This window comes from Emydura macquarii, unplaced genomic scaffold (genome assembly GCF_026122565.2).
Source record: "Emydura macquarii macquarii isolate MOO-44397 ecotype Brisbane River unplaced genomic scaffold, CSIRO-AGI_Emac_v2 contig_705, whole genome shotgun sequence".
Taxonomy (NCBI): domain Eukaryota; kingdom Metazoa; phylum Chordata; order Testudines; family Chelidae; genus Emydura; species Emydura macquarii.
Genome location: NW_027130842.1, coordinates 2945646 through 2961996, shown reverse-complemented (window position 1 = coordinate 2961996; position 16351 = coordinate 2945646). Strand labels below are relative to the sequence as shown.

Sequence of the window (16351 nt, the reverse complement as noted above, 5' to 3'; positions counted from 1 at the left end):
CATTACACACTGAAAGCATCTTTTCATCCTACTAATGACAACCCAGATGAAAGGCTGAGATTGTTTGTAGCCTCATACTGGCTTTTCTATGGTTAGCTTTCAAATGGATGTACCATAACAGCATATCTGATTAAAAATACCCTCCACACATACACACAATATATACAAATATTCCATGACCTCTTCCCACTCGGACATGTTGCTTGCATATTAAGCAGAAAAGAGATGAAAGTAAAGGACTGATAAGGTTAGAAATAATCAATTTGAATGCAGACAAGTGGGTTTTATGGCCAGTATAGTTTTATGGTTGTCATTTCTTAGCATATAAAATGAAAAAGTGTCATAACTATTTTAAAATCCGTGCAATATTTTATAACAATACAATCAAAACTTTTGTTTTTAATTCAGCTACTGTGCTTGGCATGCAGGAACAGATCACCCAATTAAAAAAAAAGAACCACGCAGAATCCAAACATCTCAGAAGAGGAAAACAATTAATTATTTCACCCTGCTGCCTAATCTAGGCACAGCTCTCTCTCCATGGCTGTCCAGTAGCCCCCAGCTCCTGTCTCTAAAATGGGACACAGTCCTCCTTTCCCTGTAATTCTTAAATAAGATCCAGTTCGTCATCTCTGCATGCTTTCTCCACACCCCACATCCTCAAAAGGTCCAGTAGATCTGGCAGCCTCTGACATCTAGCCTGGCTTAATGCTAAGCCCACCAACTCTGGGATACACTGCCCAGAAGCACATAACTTTTGAGTTCAGAAGTAGTTAGAGACCTGCAAAGAGACTGCCAGAAGTGCTGGGCCCTGTGAAGGAGCCTCTAAAGGTAAAGGGATGTGATGCAGGCAAGGCGAGAGTAATCTAGAAAGGTAACAGGAAAGCCAGAGAGACACAAGAGGACTATTACAATGTTGGAGTGGGAGCCTCACAAAAGTTCGGATAAGCATTACCAAAAGTGCCTAATTCTTTTGAGGATTTCCCATCACAATCTGTCTCTATTTCATGATTTTTGAGCATTATCTAGAACAGAATTGGTTTTGGTATGACCTCCATCAAGCAAGTTTTATCTGAAAATATAGGGGGGAAAAAGGCTAAATGGAAATAATCTTTTCGGCCATCATGAAACAGTGAACAAAAAGGTCAAAGGAAGCAGCTTATTACAATGTATGACCCTTAACCGTCTGTCAACCGCATTCATCATATTACTCAAGAAAATAATGCAACATGAATTTAGAGCAAAACATATCCATTTCAAGTCAACTGAGTGATACAAGCCTCAAGTTGAAGCTGCATTATTTTACAGTAAACACCCCTCACTCTCCCACCCCTTTTAAAAATAGTGACAGTATCTCAAAATAAATGCCATTTGTCTTTATTCTTTAACAGGTTTAGGAAATTTGATTCACATCTCCCACTCTTAAGACCACTACCCACATAACTTCCCAAAGACAAATCTAGGAGTGGCTTTGCCCCCAGCAAATGTTTGCCCCTGCCAGCCTTTGATCACTCACGCATTATTTTACTGCCCTAAGCACTGTGTGTATGGTTGAACCATCCTTAATATAGATCCCCACATGCAGCTCTGAAAATATATCCTCAAATGCATAACATCTTCAGTTAAAACTACAAATCTTATTTAAAAAGAGACAAGGATTAAAGCCACATTATTGACACATCTAATAGGAGTTTAGTTTATGGGGAGCATAGAAAGCTTCCCATCAAGTCTTCTCAGTGAAGGAAGAGAACTGCATGGTGTACGCTACGCAGGAACCACCAGACACGATGGGGAATAGATCTTCACAAATTCATCCCAAGCACAGTCGGCCACCTACAAAGCAAACATAGTCCATATTAGAGTTATTGGGAAAGTAGTTTTGACCACAAAAATCAGAAGGATTACAGCACTGTGAATTAAAAGAAAAATGTGCATGATGTTTGGGTTCAACTTGGCTGTTTTTTATAATTCTTTAATTTCTGACATTAACTGTAAAATGCAATGTTGTACCCGTGTGGTCCCAGGATATTAGTGAAAAGTACTAAGAGGGTCACAGCTAAATACAGGATCCCTTAGATCCTCAGGTCCCTTAGAATACGTGCTAACTACTTACACTAAACGATCCGTTCAATCTTGTATTTAGCTGTGACCCTCTTAGTACTTTTCCCAGACCTGATGAACAATTCTGTGTAGCTCGAAAGCTTGTCTCTCTCACCAACAAAAGTTGGTCCAATGAAAGATATTACCTCACCAGCTTGTCTCACAAATTGTAAAACTAATTGCAACCCGGGAACATCTTTGTGCCAATTGGCAGAAGACACGGGATGCACAAGGATCCCCTGGGTAAGATATACGCATAATAATTCACCAAAAGGTGGCACGTGGGGTTGTTATCAAGAACCAGTATCACAGTGGTCATCATAATCATTTCTAAATGTATGTACAGATAATATTTAAGGCATTGTAGATCTTTACAGGAAATTATGTTCTCAAGGCCTTGGAGTTAAGGCAGATAAAACAAGAGGCAATGTGCTTCAGACCAGTTTCTTCCAGGCAAGGGGATAACAGGCACTTTTCTCCTTGGCTGGGCATTGTGTATTGTCCCTGTCACAATACACTATTTGCATACTGAACCAAAATGCTAATCAAGTGACTGTAAAATTTTTAGAGGAAATTTACAGGAAGTAGCACTAGGGGAGCAGCATTTACAGGTAAAGACTATAGACTATTGGTATGCATCTGGGGGGAAGGGGGCACAGAAGAGGTATTGAGGTGTAACTGGTAAACTGGGGTGTACTGTTCCTTTGGGAGCAGTGACACTTTGAATAATGCAAGTGTGCAAAGGGCCAGGGCCTGGACACTCCAGAGAGATGCTCAGAAGAATTGGGGACTGGAGTGTGCCTGTTGCTAAACTGCAGAGGGACAGAAGAGCCTGTGTAGGCCTAGAGTTATGATTGTGTTGCCCATGCCCCGTGGAGTCAGGGAACTGACATTGGCAGGCTCGGCCAAGACTTTCCCATGCTAAGGAGAGGTGGTAGCGAGGTGCTTTACAATCCTGAATACCCAGGAAGTGTCACAGTAATTCTGGTTTCATTTCCATTGGATGAAATGCATGGAGGTGGGCGGGAGCTTGCAAGGTCCTATTTTTCCTATACACCACCTTCCCTGGAGGAAGCAGAGTGACTTTAGCATCCCATATGTACTCGTTCCAAATAGTCTGGCTCTGAGGGTGGCTGGGGATGGGCCAGGAGAGGAACCAGGAGATCCATGAAGGCTTGGATCCAGTGTCTCCCCCTTCCCACACGGAATTGGTGGCTATATATCTATTTTAGGTATGGCCTCCATTACTGTGCTATCTCAATGCCTCAAAATCTTAAATATATATTATCCTCACACCACTGTACAGTAGGGAAGTGCTATTATCCTCATTTTACAGATGGGGAACTAAGGCATAGAGACTAACATGATTTGTATAAGTTCACACAAAAATCTGTGGCAGAACAGAAAACAGAAATCTGGTCTCCCAAGGACCAGGGCTAGAGCACTGACGATTCAATCATCCATCTTCTCCAAGGAGAGCTCCACGTTAACCTGATGGGAAGATACCACCACCTACACTGGCCCCACCTTAACAATATAGCAGCAGAATCTAAGCTGGTCTTAATTTTTCTAAACAATAAAACCCCCAAACTCCCTTTTTGGTGCAGATTTGCAGTTAACACAATATGAAGGCTGGTCTGATTCTACAGCACAGGATCAAAATTAATATTATCAGACAGAAAAAAACTCATAAAACCAGATTACAAAATGCTTTATATTTCATAATGCAGTTAAAATTCTGTAATAAAGTAACACCACCAGATACTAGATGGATAATTATATAATGGACTGATATATAATATGTAGATTGTTACAGAGCAGTGGAAAGACAAAGAAATTAAGGCAAAGGTAAGAGAAAAGATGAGATCTGAAGAGAAATAAAATTGACGAAGCCTATAATCCAAACCAGCAAACCAGGTGAATGCAGCTTGTGAAAAGTATCTTCAAAGTGTTGTATTCTCTCAGGAAAGTCAATGGGAGACACATCAGGCCCTATAGAACAAGTACCAATTTTGCTATAAATCTAATTCACGCTCTTCAATCTAAAACTAGAATGAACAGGTACACACTAGAAATTCAGAAAAAACAAACTTAATTTTGTATGATACACACTGTAGTTGTCTCATTCCATGGTTACTGCTCAATTGTTTGTAACTGCTTAGTTATTTGAAGTACTTTACATTTCAAACAGAATGGAACAAAATCTTTGACATGATGTCTGTTCACATGACGAGAGCCTTGTGTGATATAACACTGTTTGCTGTATTGCAGATCCTCTAACATTTTACAAAAAAACATTTGATTTCTCCTAGAAAGGGTGTGCAGAGAATGGCAATTGTATAAAATACACAATAAGTATTTTTATACTTCCCACAGGTATGGGTTGGTACAACATTGGTAATACTTCCTTTCAAGAGGAAACAAGACATGGAATAGCATCTGAAAAATCCCAGGGGAATCCCCACCTACAATCAACCTAATGAGTATCACTCAGCAGCCTTTGAATAAACATAGTTACAGAACCATTTAATCTAGTGATAGTAAGAATAAATAGAGCCTATACAAAAGTCAGTTTGACTAGTACCACTTGGTTTAATTCTGCCCAACTTGCTGATTTTCTCTGATAGTATATAAATGTAGCTAGTTAGGAGAAGGAAGATAAACCTACAGCAAATAGCTCTGGGTCACATCTTCCTGTGCAGTGTGACATCTGTAAGTAAAACTCGTGTTGGAAATGGTGATGAATAAATCTACGCAAAGAGCAGGGTTGACTGATTTAAATCAAAGTGACTTAAAATCATTTATTTAAATTAGTAAGCAGAAAACTTTGCTTAAAATCCCTAATATGAATTTTGGTTTGCATTTGTACTTTTCCGTTATTTTCCTAAAGAAAGGTTGATTCTCACTCATTGGCAACTGTTAAAATGTTGGATTTACAATTAAAGATAGCCTTTACACTAAATTTGGTGCTTCTTTTTGCTAACTAGTAGGGACATACTAAATTTATACAGTTAAGCAATTTGAGCTTCCCATGTTTATTCAGATGCTTAAATTCTACATTTTAATTATGTTAGAAAATGCTTACTGATGGATTTCTTATTTACTGGATGATTTTTTTTAATCGCAATTTGTATCATACTACGATGAGTGCAGTAGGAACACCTACGTAGAAACACAAAAAGAACAAACTGCTTTCAAAGGAGAGATTTATTAAAGTTACATGTCTTAGAGGCCAGCAAGAGTTCTAAAGCTAATTCAAGACAGGACTCTGTGCTGCAGAATTTCAAATCTGCTAACTCCTAAAATATAAATTAGCTTAATAAAAGTCTCATTTCAGTCCAAGAGTCTTTATCTGTAATCAGTAATGTACATGCAAGCCTTCTGAGCAAGATTAAAACTGGGAAGTTTTGAGTTAACGACCCAGAACATATGCTTGACAAAGTCCTCTCAAATTAAATATGATAAAGTGCTACAGTCTAAAGTAGATGATGGAAAGTAAGACGTAGGCACAGAAATTATTTCTATATTGTGTAGATTGACATGACTATGGAGATCAGTTTCAAGAGTGGAGTCTTACTGGATTTATTAATTCAGTACAAATATGCCAAGTAAATAGGTTTCTATGTTTGTAACAACCTGCATTTTATGTAGGGCAATAAAATTAAGCAGGAAGGTTTTCCAAGGCTCCATCATCACCTCTTAATTAAGCAAGAGAGGAAGAACCTTATGAAGTCAAAGTTGTGACTATGCTTTGCTATGGTACATTCCAGTCAGAAAGACCAAGAGACAGTTAAACTAAGACATTCTTATTTAATATCTAAGTAGGTTTACCATGAACAACCATGGACAAATGGCATCCCAATCATCCAAGGAATCATAGAATCATAGAAGACTAGGATTAGAAGGGACCTCAGGAGGTCATCCAGTCCAACCCCCTGATCAAAGCAGGACCAAACCCAACTAAATCATCCCAACTAGGGCTTTGTCAAGCTGGGGCTTAAAGACCTCTAAGGATGGAGATTCCACCACCTCCCTAGATAACCCATTCCAGTACTTCACCTCCTTCCTAGTGAAAAAGATTTACCTAATATCCAGCCTAGACCTCCCCCCACTGCAACTTGTTCTGTCATCTACTCGTTCTGTCATGTACTACCACTGAGAACAGCCTAGCTCCATCTTCCCTGGAACCCCTTTCAGGTAAAGGCTGCTGTCAAATCCCCCTCATTCTTCTCTTCTGCAGACTAAACAAGCCTAGTTCCCTCAGCCTCGCCTCATAAGTCACATGCTCCAGCCCCCTAATCATTTTTGTTGCCCTCCTCTGGACTCTCTCCAATTTGTCCACATCCTTTCTGTAGTAGGGCCCCCAAAACTGGACACAATACTCCAAATGTGGCCTCACAAGTGCCGCATAGAGGAATAAATTAGTTCCCTCAATCTGCTGGCAATGCTCCTACTAATGCAGCCCAATATGCAGGTAGCCTTCTTGCCAATAAGGGTACACTGTTGAGTCATATCCAGCTTCTTGTCCACTGTAACCCCCAGGTCCTTTTCTGCAGAACTGCTGCCTAGTCCGTCGGTCCCCAGTATGCAGCAGTGCATGGGATTCTTCTGTCCTAAGTGCAAAACTCTGCACTTGTCCTTTTTGAATCTCATCAGATATTTTTTGGCCCAATCCTCCAGTTTGTCTAGGTCACTCTGTATCCTATCCCTATTCTCCAGCGTATCTACCACTCCCCCCCAGCTTAGTGTCATCTGCAAACTTGCTGAGGGTGCAAATCACCCCATCCTCCAGATCATTAATGAAGATGTTGAACAAAACTGGCCCCAGCACTGACCCCGGGGGCATTCCATTTGTTACCGGCTGCCACCTAGACATTGAGCCATTGATCGCTACCCATTGAGTCTGATGATCTAGCGAGCTTTCTATCCATCTGATAGTCCATTCATCCAACCCATACTACTTTAACTTGCTGATAAGAATATTGTGGAAGACCATATCAAAAGCTTTGCTAAAGTTAAGGTATATCATGTCCACTGCTTTCCCCACATCCAGAGTTATCTCATCATAGAGGGCAATCATGTTGATCAGGCATGACTTGCCCTTGGTGAATGCATGCAGACTGTTCCTGATCACCTTCCTCTCTTCCAAGTGCCTCAAAATGGATTCCTTGAGGACCTGCTCCTGATTTTTCCAGGGACTGAGATGAGGCTGACCAGTCTGTAATTCCCCGATTCCTCCTTCTTCCCTTTTTTTGAAGATGGGCACTATATTTGCCTTTTTCCAATCATCCAGGACCTCCCCCAATTGCCAGGAGTTTTCAAAGATAATGGCCAATGGTTCTGCAATCACATCAGCCAACTCCGTTAACACCCTTAGATGCATTGCATCCGGCCCCATGGACTTGTGCATGTTCAGCCTTTCTAAATAGTCCTGAACCTATTATTTCAGCACTAAGGTCTTCTCACCTCCTCCCCATTCTGTGCTGCCCAGTGCAGTAGTCTGGGAGCTGACTATCCTGTGTTTGATGGGACTACCCCATGTTCCAAAATACCTGGGTGATTTTAATTAGGCTTTTGGTACACAAACTGCACCCTTAAAATGGCAGCCACAAAAGCAAATGCAGTTTGGGAGAGGATGTGATGACTCTTGTAAGCCCCAATTCAGCAAGGTATTTAATCACCTGAATACTTTAAGCGCATAAACAGCCCCACTGAAGGCACTAGTGAGTAACTGTGTGAAGTGTTTTTCTTTATTAATGGTACTAAATATCTGGCTGGGATGTGAATATACAACCCTTAGTTTATTGAATTTGTTTGTATAAAGCCAACAGCTTTATAACCTAAGTGGGAAGGAGAGTCAACAAAATATAAAATATTTTGTCATCACTGATTTAACAATAATTTTGATCAAGCTTTTAATGTAACATTAAACACTGCTTATGTGTTTGTGCTAATCTTGCCAGTGCTGGGGAGTACAAACCATCTCAGATTTGGTGACTTTGTAAGTATCTACCACACAGCTGGAGCTATACGAATAATTTTGGAAGTGCTCCAAGTTCTTCTTTCAGTATTTTTAAAAAAACATACTGATATTTTTATACAGGTTTATCAAATTCTAATTTAGAATAGTATTCAATAGGGTAGTCCATAGAATGTAATCTCATTGTATATGAAGAACTTATTTGAGTCACTGTTCGTAATTGCAAATTAATGATGTGGCATCCTTCACAAGAAGTTTAAATATAAAGTACTATTCATTTTCAGTCCCAAGCTACTGTACAGTGTTGCTGAAAGCTATTAAATAGCTTTGCCTTCAATCCAACAGACCTGGATAAAGTCTGGATATCAGTGGGTAGAGTCTGGAGAATGTGCTAACCTTTGGGTGAAAGTTACTATATAAATGTCAGGTTTTTAAAATATTTCTGAACATTTAAAAAAAATTAATAATTAGCTTTGGGCAGCCATTTTCACTACACTTTCATTAACATTGTACAGATATTCTGCCGGACACTTGATAATACACCAATGTTGCTTATGTGTTGGAGTATACAATTCTATTGTATCAGGTTGGGGTTGGGTATATTTTGCCATCACAAATTATAGAGAAGTGGAATAATTAAAGGTTAATTGTAAAATAACAATATTCCATTGAATATAGATTGCTCAGGGAAGGATGCAGACAAAAATAAAAAACCACAAAAGTGGCAAAGTTCCCTGTCTGTTAGCCATTACCATTAGAACTACAAGATGCAAACACAATCTAACAAAATGGATGTATTTATTAGTTATGTTTAGCCCTCTCATATTTCAGCAGTAATGTTGCAGCATCAGTGCATAAGTTAGTGTACTGTACTTTTTTTTATTGCTGCAGTATAAATACCATGCCAGGTGATTTTCTGGTATAGTTAGGCAGCATAGAAATACATATATTGTGTATTTCCAGCACACAAATCAAACAGGACATTGATTTATTCCCCTTCAGGTAAAGCCAAAAAATATGAATTCTGTGCATATGCAGTGTGAGAAACTAGAAATTCATAGTTTGATTAATAAAATATGGGCTGGCTGTTTCACTTTAAAGTGTTTATCCTAGTGTCTGAGAGTAATGCTGTTTTCCACCAACGGATTTAATACCAATATTCTTTCATTTATCACAGCCATTTCAGTTGACCCACTAGCTGATATACTTCAGGTTCTCGGTTTCCTGCTCATCATTACAGCCTTGCTTTGCAATAGAATTAGACCTTTGCCAGAACCCTCGGGCAATCCATTCAGCCTACTGTAATTACCTCAATGACATACTGTCTCTTTATTGTTAAGGAGCAAGAAAAGAAATCCTTCAAGATAGTGGTTGATTTTTGCTATACTCTAAGGTGGCACTAAAACCCCAAACCCAATAATCAAGGACTATATTTGAGAAAATAACTAAACACTGCAAAAACACAAACCTCTTACCGAAATTCAGCAAAATAGATATGTATCTATACTGTATTTTCAATAGGCTCCAGATGCAACTGCTTTCTTTATCCTGGCTAAGAAATGTCAATGCCACCGTAGAATAAGTTTTTGAACCACAGTCAGGAGGGTAGAAGTGGTTATCACTAGATATATGGAAATATGAAACTACTCATGTCTAAAATTAAAAATAAAAATCTTTATGGAAGAACAAGTGTTCTGGAGAAAGATTTTCTATCACAGAACCAACACCACATCATGGCATTAGTTGAAAAGCAAAGAAGCTCTGCGCTCGTTGACTGCTGGCAATATTGGTCTAAATTTCTGTAAAGGATTTCTCTAAAAGGAACTGGAGTCCCATCAAGATAAATATTCTCTGAACCATTTTAATGGTGCCCATCACACAGGTATCTTGGTATCACTTACCTTCCAGGGTTTTGGTTTCCACAATCAAATCTTAGGTTGACAGGCAATTGTCTCTTATGTGGTGACCACACAAGGGTAGAAATGGCTCTGAACATTTGTCTCTTCCTGCTGAGTTTCAATAAAACATATAACACTTCTTTCTTTTATAATAGGTTTAAAAAAAGTCATTGTAGCCATGTTTTCACTCCTATTTGCAATATTTTTCCTTCCTCCTTTTCTCTAGGAAACGTTTCTACTATGTCTTTTTGTCTTAATTCTATGAGCTATTTATATTATGATGAAACATCTGTAAAGGGTCCCAGGCACTCTTGCATATGGGATGGAAGTTTGATGGAATTAATAAAGAAAGTTATTAGGCTTGCTACTTATCAAATTTGTTTTGACAAGTGAACATTTCTCTTAGCCCATAATCGGACAAGAACGGAAAGGAAGTTTTGTCTTTGATTTTCTCCATCCCACACAATTCTCTCTCTTGAACAATGAGAATCAAGGGGTAGGTGACCCTTCTGCCTTAACTTTCACTCCTCTTGACCTTGACCTTTGGTAAGTCAAGGTAGAGAGAAGACCCACTAACATTTTGGAGTGCAACCCAGACCGGTGAAAGGCTGCATCACCATCTGCCCTGTAACCTTGGGTGCTTTAAATGCTCTGCTGCTGTGGCTCAGAGCCTGGACACCAACAGCCAGCAGGCAAGCATGCCGTTTCCTGAATCTGTGTGTGGTGCAACCCTGGTTCAGCATTCTGAACCTAGCAGTCTGCTTACAACACAACAGCCCCACCATGGTCTCCACCTGCTTTGGTCACCATTTGCAGCATGATCCCAACACACTCTTAGTCTCGAATTTCTCAAAACTGTCTGCTCTGAGATGTCCAGCTCTCTCTTGGAAAACCTGTAAGTAATAAAGGTTTGTTGCTCCTTTAAAGAGACAATAGCACAGCTTATTACTTTAACTGGAGCTAACAGTCACGTCAACAGCACTAGGCTGGTTTAGATTAAAAGTAAAACAAGTTATTAACAAAAAGAGATAGGGGTTTAAGGGAGCACAGAACAAGGGATAAAGACAAAAAGTTATAAGCAAATAAAAGTAAAATACTCTTTCAAGTGGCTAAGACTTAACTCAGAAAGCTACAGCCTTGGACCAAAGTAGATTTCTTACCCATGTTTTTCATTCCAGCTATGGCTAACTTTCTCCCAGTCAGGATCATCCACTGAAGTACAAGGTACTGGTTTCCCTTGTCTTCCTAAGTGAAAGATCTGTGTCTAAGCAGTGTTTTCACTTACATTCAGTTCTGAGAGACTTCAACCCCCCTGGTTGAAGGGCCCATCTTTCTCAGCTTGCAAGAGCTCTGGTCCTTTGTCTGTGTCCAATGATGGATGCTGAGATGGCTTCTTCTCTCTTCTTATATCTTCCTAAATTTACTGTTTTGTCCTCAGACAAAGGATGACCTCATGCTGTTCTTTCCTTCCTGGGAACTTCCCATCCCCTTGCTGATTTGTATGTAAATGGGACTTCCATTGTTTTAATTCCACCATGCTTAACTTACATTGGAGACAGGTAGATAGCTGCTTTCCCTCCTGTCTGGGAGAAAACCTTTTTCTTTCCCTTTGTTTGGTCACAGATTTTTAAAGCACAATACCTGTATTAGTGAGTATCTGTAGATCCTGCCATAGTGTTAATACATGCATTTCACAATGATATTAATCACCAGTGTGTCACCAGTTTGCATACGATACTTTACATGACCCATTTTAGATACAGATTATAACAGTAAGTTGGGGTACACTGGACTGGTCAGGCCAGCTGAAACTCACTGTTACACACCAAGGAGTTCTTTGCTATCTGGCACTAACCCCCTCCCTCATGCACTTAACCAACTGGGTTTGAGGTTTGGATCATCTGTTGGTTTAAATTAATAAGGGGTTCCATCTTGGCTTAGAAAGCCGTGAGCATTTAGTGTGATTCTATGTTAGTCAAGAGGCATCAGGGATGAACTGTAACTGAATCCCATCCTCATGCATAAATGGAGAAGTGTATATTATAATTTCATAAATTAATATACTTTTCCATTTGCAAACATTCTAGTTTGTGTGGTATTTTTTAAACTACACATTGTTTCTCATTTAAATAATCATTTGTGATGAATACAGAATAAAAAACTGGCCAGAAGTTCTAACATAGACCTAGATTCAAATTATATACACTGACCAGAAACAGCAATGTCCCAAACATGCCTAAAGAAATGTATTACTTTCCCAAGAAAGGAAGACATTTGGGAGGTGGAAATGGCATTGCTCCTGTTTTACAGACTATTAAAAAGTATCATAAAACACTGAGCTGAAAACGGGTAAGCGACTAGCTTTATGATAAAGTCTCTTAAACATTGTACAAATGGTCTAGGATCTATTTCAAAAGATACAAAACAGTTGTTTTGTTGATCTGATACGGAATATGTAACAGGAAGCTGATTTTTTAGACTTGCTACAATTCTCTAAGCACAACGGTTATTACATCTTAGGCTATGTTTACACTGATGGTGGCAAAATCGCCACCGCCAGATCGATCTTTCAGGATCGATTAAGCGGTCAGTGAGACCCGCTCAATCAATCAGGAAGTCGACTGAGTAAGTCCACCCCTTCAAGTAGCGTAGCTCAGTGCAGTGTAAACAGCGCGCAGAAGCTGTCGATGTGAGTTACACAAACTACTCTGCGTAGTTTGCATAACTCCTGTCAACTGCCGCCGAATTTCCAGGTAAGTGTAAACCAGCCCTTAGTGGTAAAGGATGTGCTGTCTAAATTTGCCTGTGTCGCAGGTCTGAAAGACAAGTCTAGCAGTGAAGTGCAGAGGGCTTTCAAAACTATTTACAGCAATGAATGCATGCTTGCAAAATTAGATAGTTTAATGAAAAGAATCTTTAAAGAGCGAATTTAAAGAACACCAGCTTACTCCTTTTGTTACTGATCAAGTCATGGCTGTGTTTTGGAAAAGTTTAATCCAAATTTTCATTTGCCATTCTATGTTGACCTATGACACTCTAAAAGTGGCATTGTGGGAGTCCATGTTTATCGCCTCTCAATGACTCCATATCAAATATGTTCAGTTTACAAGCAAAACAACATTCTTCCTAACCACCAGCCCTGAAAACTCAACCTTGGATCTAAGAGTCAAGTAAGGTTCCTTTTTTCTTTTCTTCATTTTTTTTTTTTAAATAATCATCAGTAATTAACGGTTGTACAGGCCCATGTTTTCTCCACAAACCTGTGTCATCTTCCAGGGAGCTGTACTGGTATCACTCACTGGAACTAAGAAAACAGTTTTGTTAAAGAATCAGAATCCAGCTCACTCTCTGCTGTGTTGGCTCAACATGGTTAACCAAAGTAAAAAGCAGTAAGGAACTTTTAAGTCACTAAATCAGATAAAACTCTATGCACATGCAAGGTGAAAAACTGTTGAATTAGAAGGTGCTCCTCGCAGTCACTTTTCATAACACTTTAAAATCAAAGAGATGGAAATATTGTACTGCTGGTAGCCCCTTTCAGTGTAGTGACATAGCTTTCACAGAACTTTACTATGGCTGTAGCAACTATGGTTTTCACAAAATGCAGGCCAAATGTGCTGATATTAATCCTTCCACTTCACAAGTGAAAGACCACTTGTATCGCGACAGTTTAAAAATACCAAGATTTTAAAACAGGAAATGACAAAGGGTGAAATTTACCCTTGTCCGAGGGCCAACTCAAGGCCTATGTACCACTTAAGTCTCATTTCAGGAGCCTTAAATGGGACATAAGTTGCACATAAGATCTTGTCTTGTGCTAGTGCACAAGGATGAATTTTACCCAAAGAGAGGCTCTCTAAAACAAAAGGTATGTTTGCAAAGGCCTACAAACTTATTCACCAATAACATTCAGAATGAATAAGCCAGCCAGCCAAGAAGTCCATACACAAAAAATGCATACACAAAAAAAGGTCTTTTTATCTCAAGGAATTTCAAACGGTAAAACTTTACCGGGAATGTCTTGAGAGGTTTAAAGAAGAGGCTGAGAAAGGCCATAAGAGGAGGAACAAATATAGTGAGTGAAATGGCTCTAGCAGCATAATAGCTTCAACAGTCATGTGGAACATCTAAATTCCACATTTATGTGTACAAGGAAAGAACAAACAAGACAAAAAAAACCCCCAAAAAACAAACAAAAAATAAGCAAAGGAAGTTTAAAAATCTTCCTGTAAAGTGTCCACAAAATACAATTCCAGCTTTACAATAGTTAATTCTTCTGACCAGAGTGGGATTAGTATAAATACAACAGAATACCTAATACACATTTCTCCACTGAAGAAACCATTTGAATTCACATTTGGTCCTAAAATAAATTGAATTTCTTTCCGCAAAAGAGCTATTATTCAACCATTCCACAATTACTGAAACACGTGAACATGGCCATTATCAACCATTCTGAGTGGCCTGCAGTAAGGCCACTTGCAAACAATCCCATCGAAATGGAATACCCTGTAGAGAGGCAACCATTCAGACAACTCGTGCATACACAACAGTTTCGGGGATAGAAGAAAGGAAATAGAGTAAAGGTTTTCTCTGGTGTCCATGTCATCTATAATACAGTGAGCAAAAAGGTTAGACTTACAGCTCCCAATGATCTTTATTCATTTTGCCGGGGGGTGCTGACATATATTTGGGGTTGTTCCTTGATGAAGGTATCAATAAAACTGCATTTATGGTTGAATTTACAAGGACCTTAAAATCCTTATAACTATTCAGATATGGGGCAATGTCAGAAGGAAACTATTATATGCTCTTACTGCAGGGGGTCAGTGCCATTCAAGAGAGCAAAGAATCACCATCACATACATTAAACTGCAGAATGCCATGTGAGTGAGCGTCATTTGGATATCGTTGCCACAGCAAGACAGACCAAAATAATCAAGTCTCATTTCATTGTGAGGAGTTGACCATCAAGCTGTATGTGTATCCATAGAAAGTTGCAGAAGTTTAAAAATGAACACAGTGGCAATCCTAACAAGTTATATCGACCCCACTCTCTACAGAAACTATTATAAAGCTCAGGCTGGATGTGCACTCCTAGCTATAGTGCAGCCCCCTTTACAGAAAGGGCAGTGCAAAGGGAATAATTTCATAGCCTGACTCAAAAACCAATCCCTCTTTGGAGAAGGGAGATTAGAGTAAGATCCATATAACATACACAAAGCCATAGATGCACTGGCTTATGTATTATAGCTTGCTATATTTGGCATAGGTTGTTTCTATTTATTCTCTCATTGGCAAAGGGGAGAAGCTTGGCGTGGCTGGGACTTTCCACTTTCTGATAGAGATGATAAAAGGGAGTATTTGCACAGAGGATGGGGGCAGGGTTCTCTCTTTCTTTGAAGATTTCTTTTCAAATGGATCAGATCTGTTCTGTGCCACTCCGACCACGCCAGTCCCTCCTCAACCCCTTCTTTGTCTCTCTTTTCATATCAAATTCAAACTCCTACAAGCACCCACAATTCACCACCTGAATATGGGTAACATTTTCATAAACATTTAAGAAAATACTATTGTCCATCACTCGTTCTCATATCTAGCTGCTTCCCATTTCATGCCCTATACTCCTGCTCATTCCTCTTACCTTGCTGCTCCCTTTGCATCCTGCTGTCACATGCATCTTCATGCCTTTTCCCCTTCATGACTTGTTAGTTTTAACCTGACAATGTTCTAATTTGTACTCTTGATTTTTTTAAATTAAATATTGCACCTCAAATCCCAGAAATCAAAAGACATTTACTGAACAATGCAAAAATAATATTTCTATAGCATCCTTCCATCCAGAAGGATCCCAGAACACTTCACAATGTATATTGAAACAAGTCTCACTGAAATGCAATCTCTCCTGTGGAGTGGAACAAGGTACCTATGCAGCGAACTGATGTGTGATATAGTACACAACAGCCTGATGGATGGAGGAAAAAGAAATGAACACCAGGAAATCCTCTATTCTATGTCATGTGATCAACAGCATCCCCATGCAGCTGAAAGGATTTCAGACCCAAACCCAGATTCTTAGCTAGAGCAGTATCCTCTGGGCATAATCTTCATTGGCTGGCTATGGCTTTTTACCAGCCACACTCTAGATCAGTGATCTTCACTATTTTTCAAGCAGGGTCCACTCTACCTGCCGGGGAGAGGGGGAAGAGCCACCCTCTCCGTGCTCCAGGGACCCTGCAAGGCAGTGAGTGAGTCATTCAGCGGCAGGTCAGCACCAAGTGGGGCAGGGGAGCTGAGGCCAGCAGTTGAGTTACCGCTGGAAGCAGCAGCCACAGGAACGGGAGGGATGCTGAGGGAAGCGCTCACCTCTGCC

General features: G+C 39.6%; 1 protein-coding gene across 2 annotated transcripts in view; it reads right to left on the bottom strand.

Annotated features, from left to right (window-relative positions):
* Nucleotides 1-243: 243 nt before the first annotated feature.
* PEX7 (peroxisomal biogenesis factor 7) overlaps nucleotides 244-16351 on the bottom strand; it is an 80858-nt gene continuing 64750 nt past the window's right edge. For both annotated transcript variants that reach the window (XR_010918654.1, XM_067542297.1), the window contains one exon: nucleotides 244-1833. Coding sequence is in view for 1 of the 2 variants with exons in the window: in XM_067542297.1 (XP_067398398.1) it covers nucleotides 1765-1833 (69 nt within the window). In the remaining variant the exon portion in view is untranslated. The remainder of the gene's footprint in view (nucleotides 1834-16351) is intronic.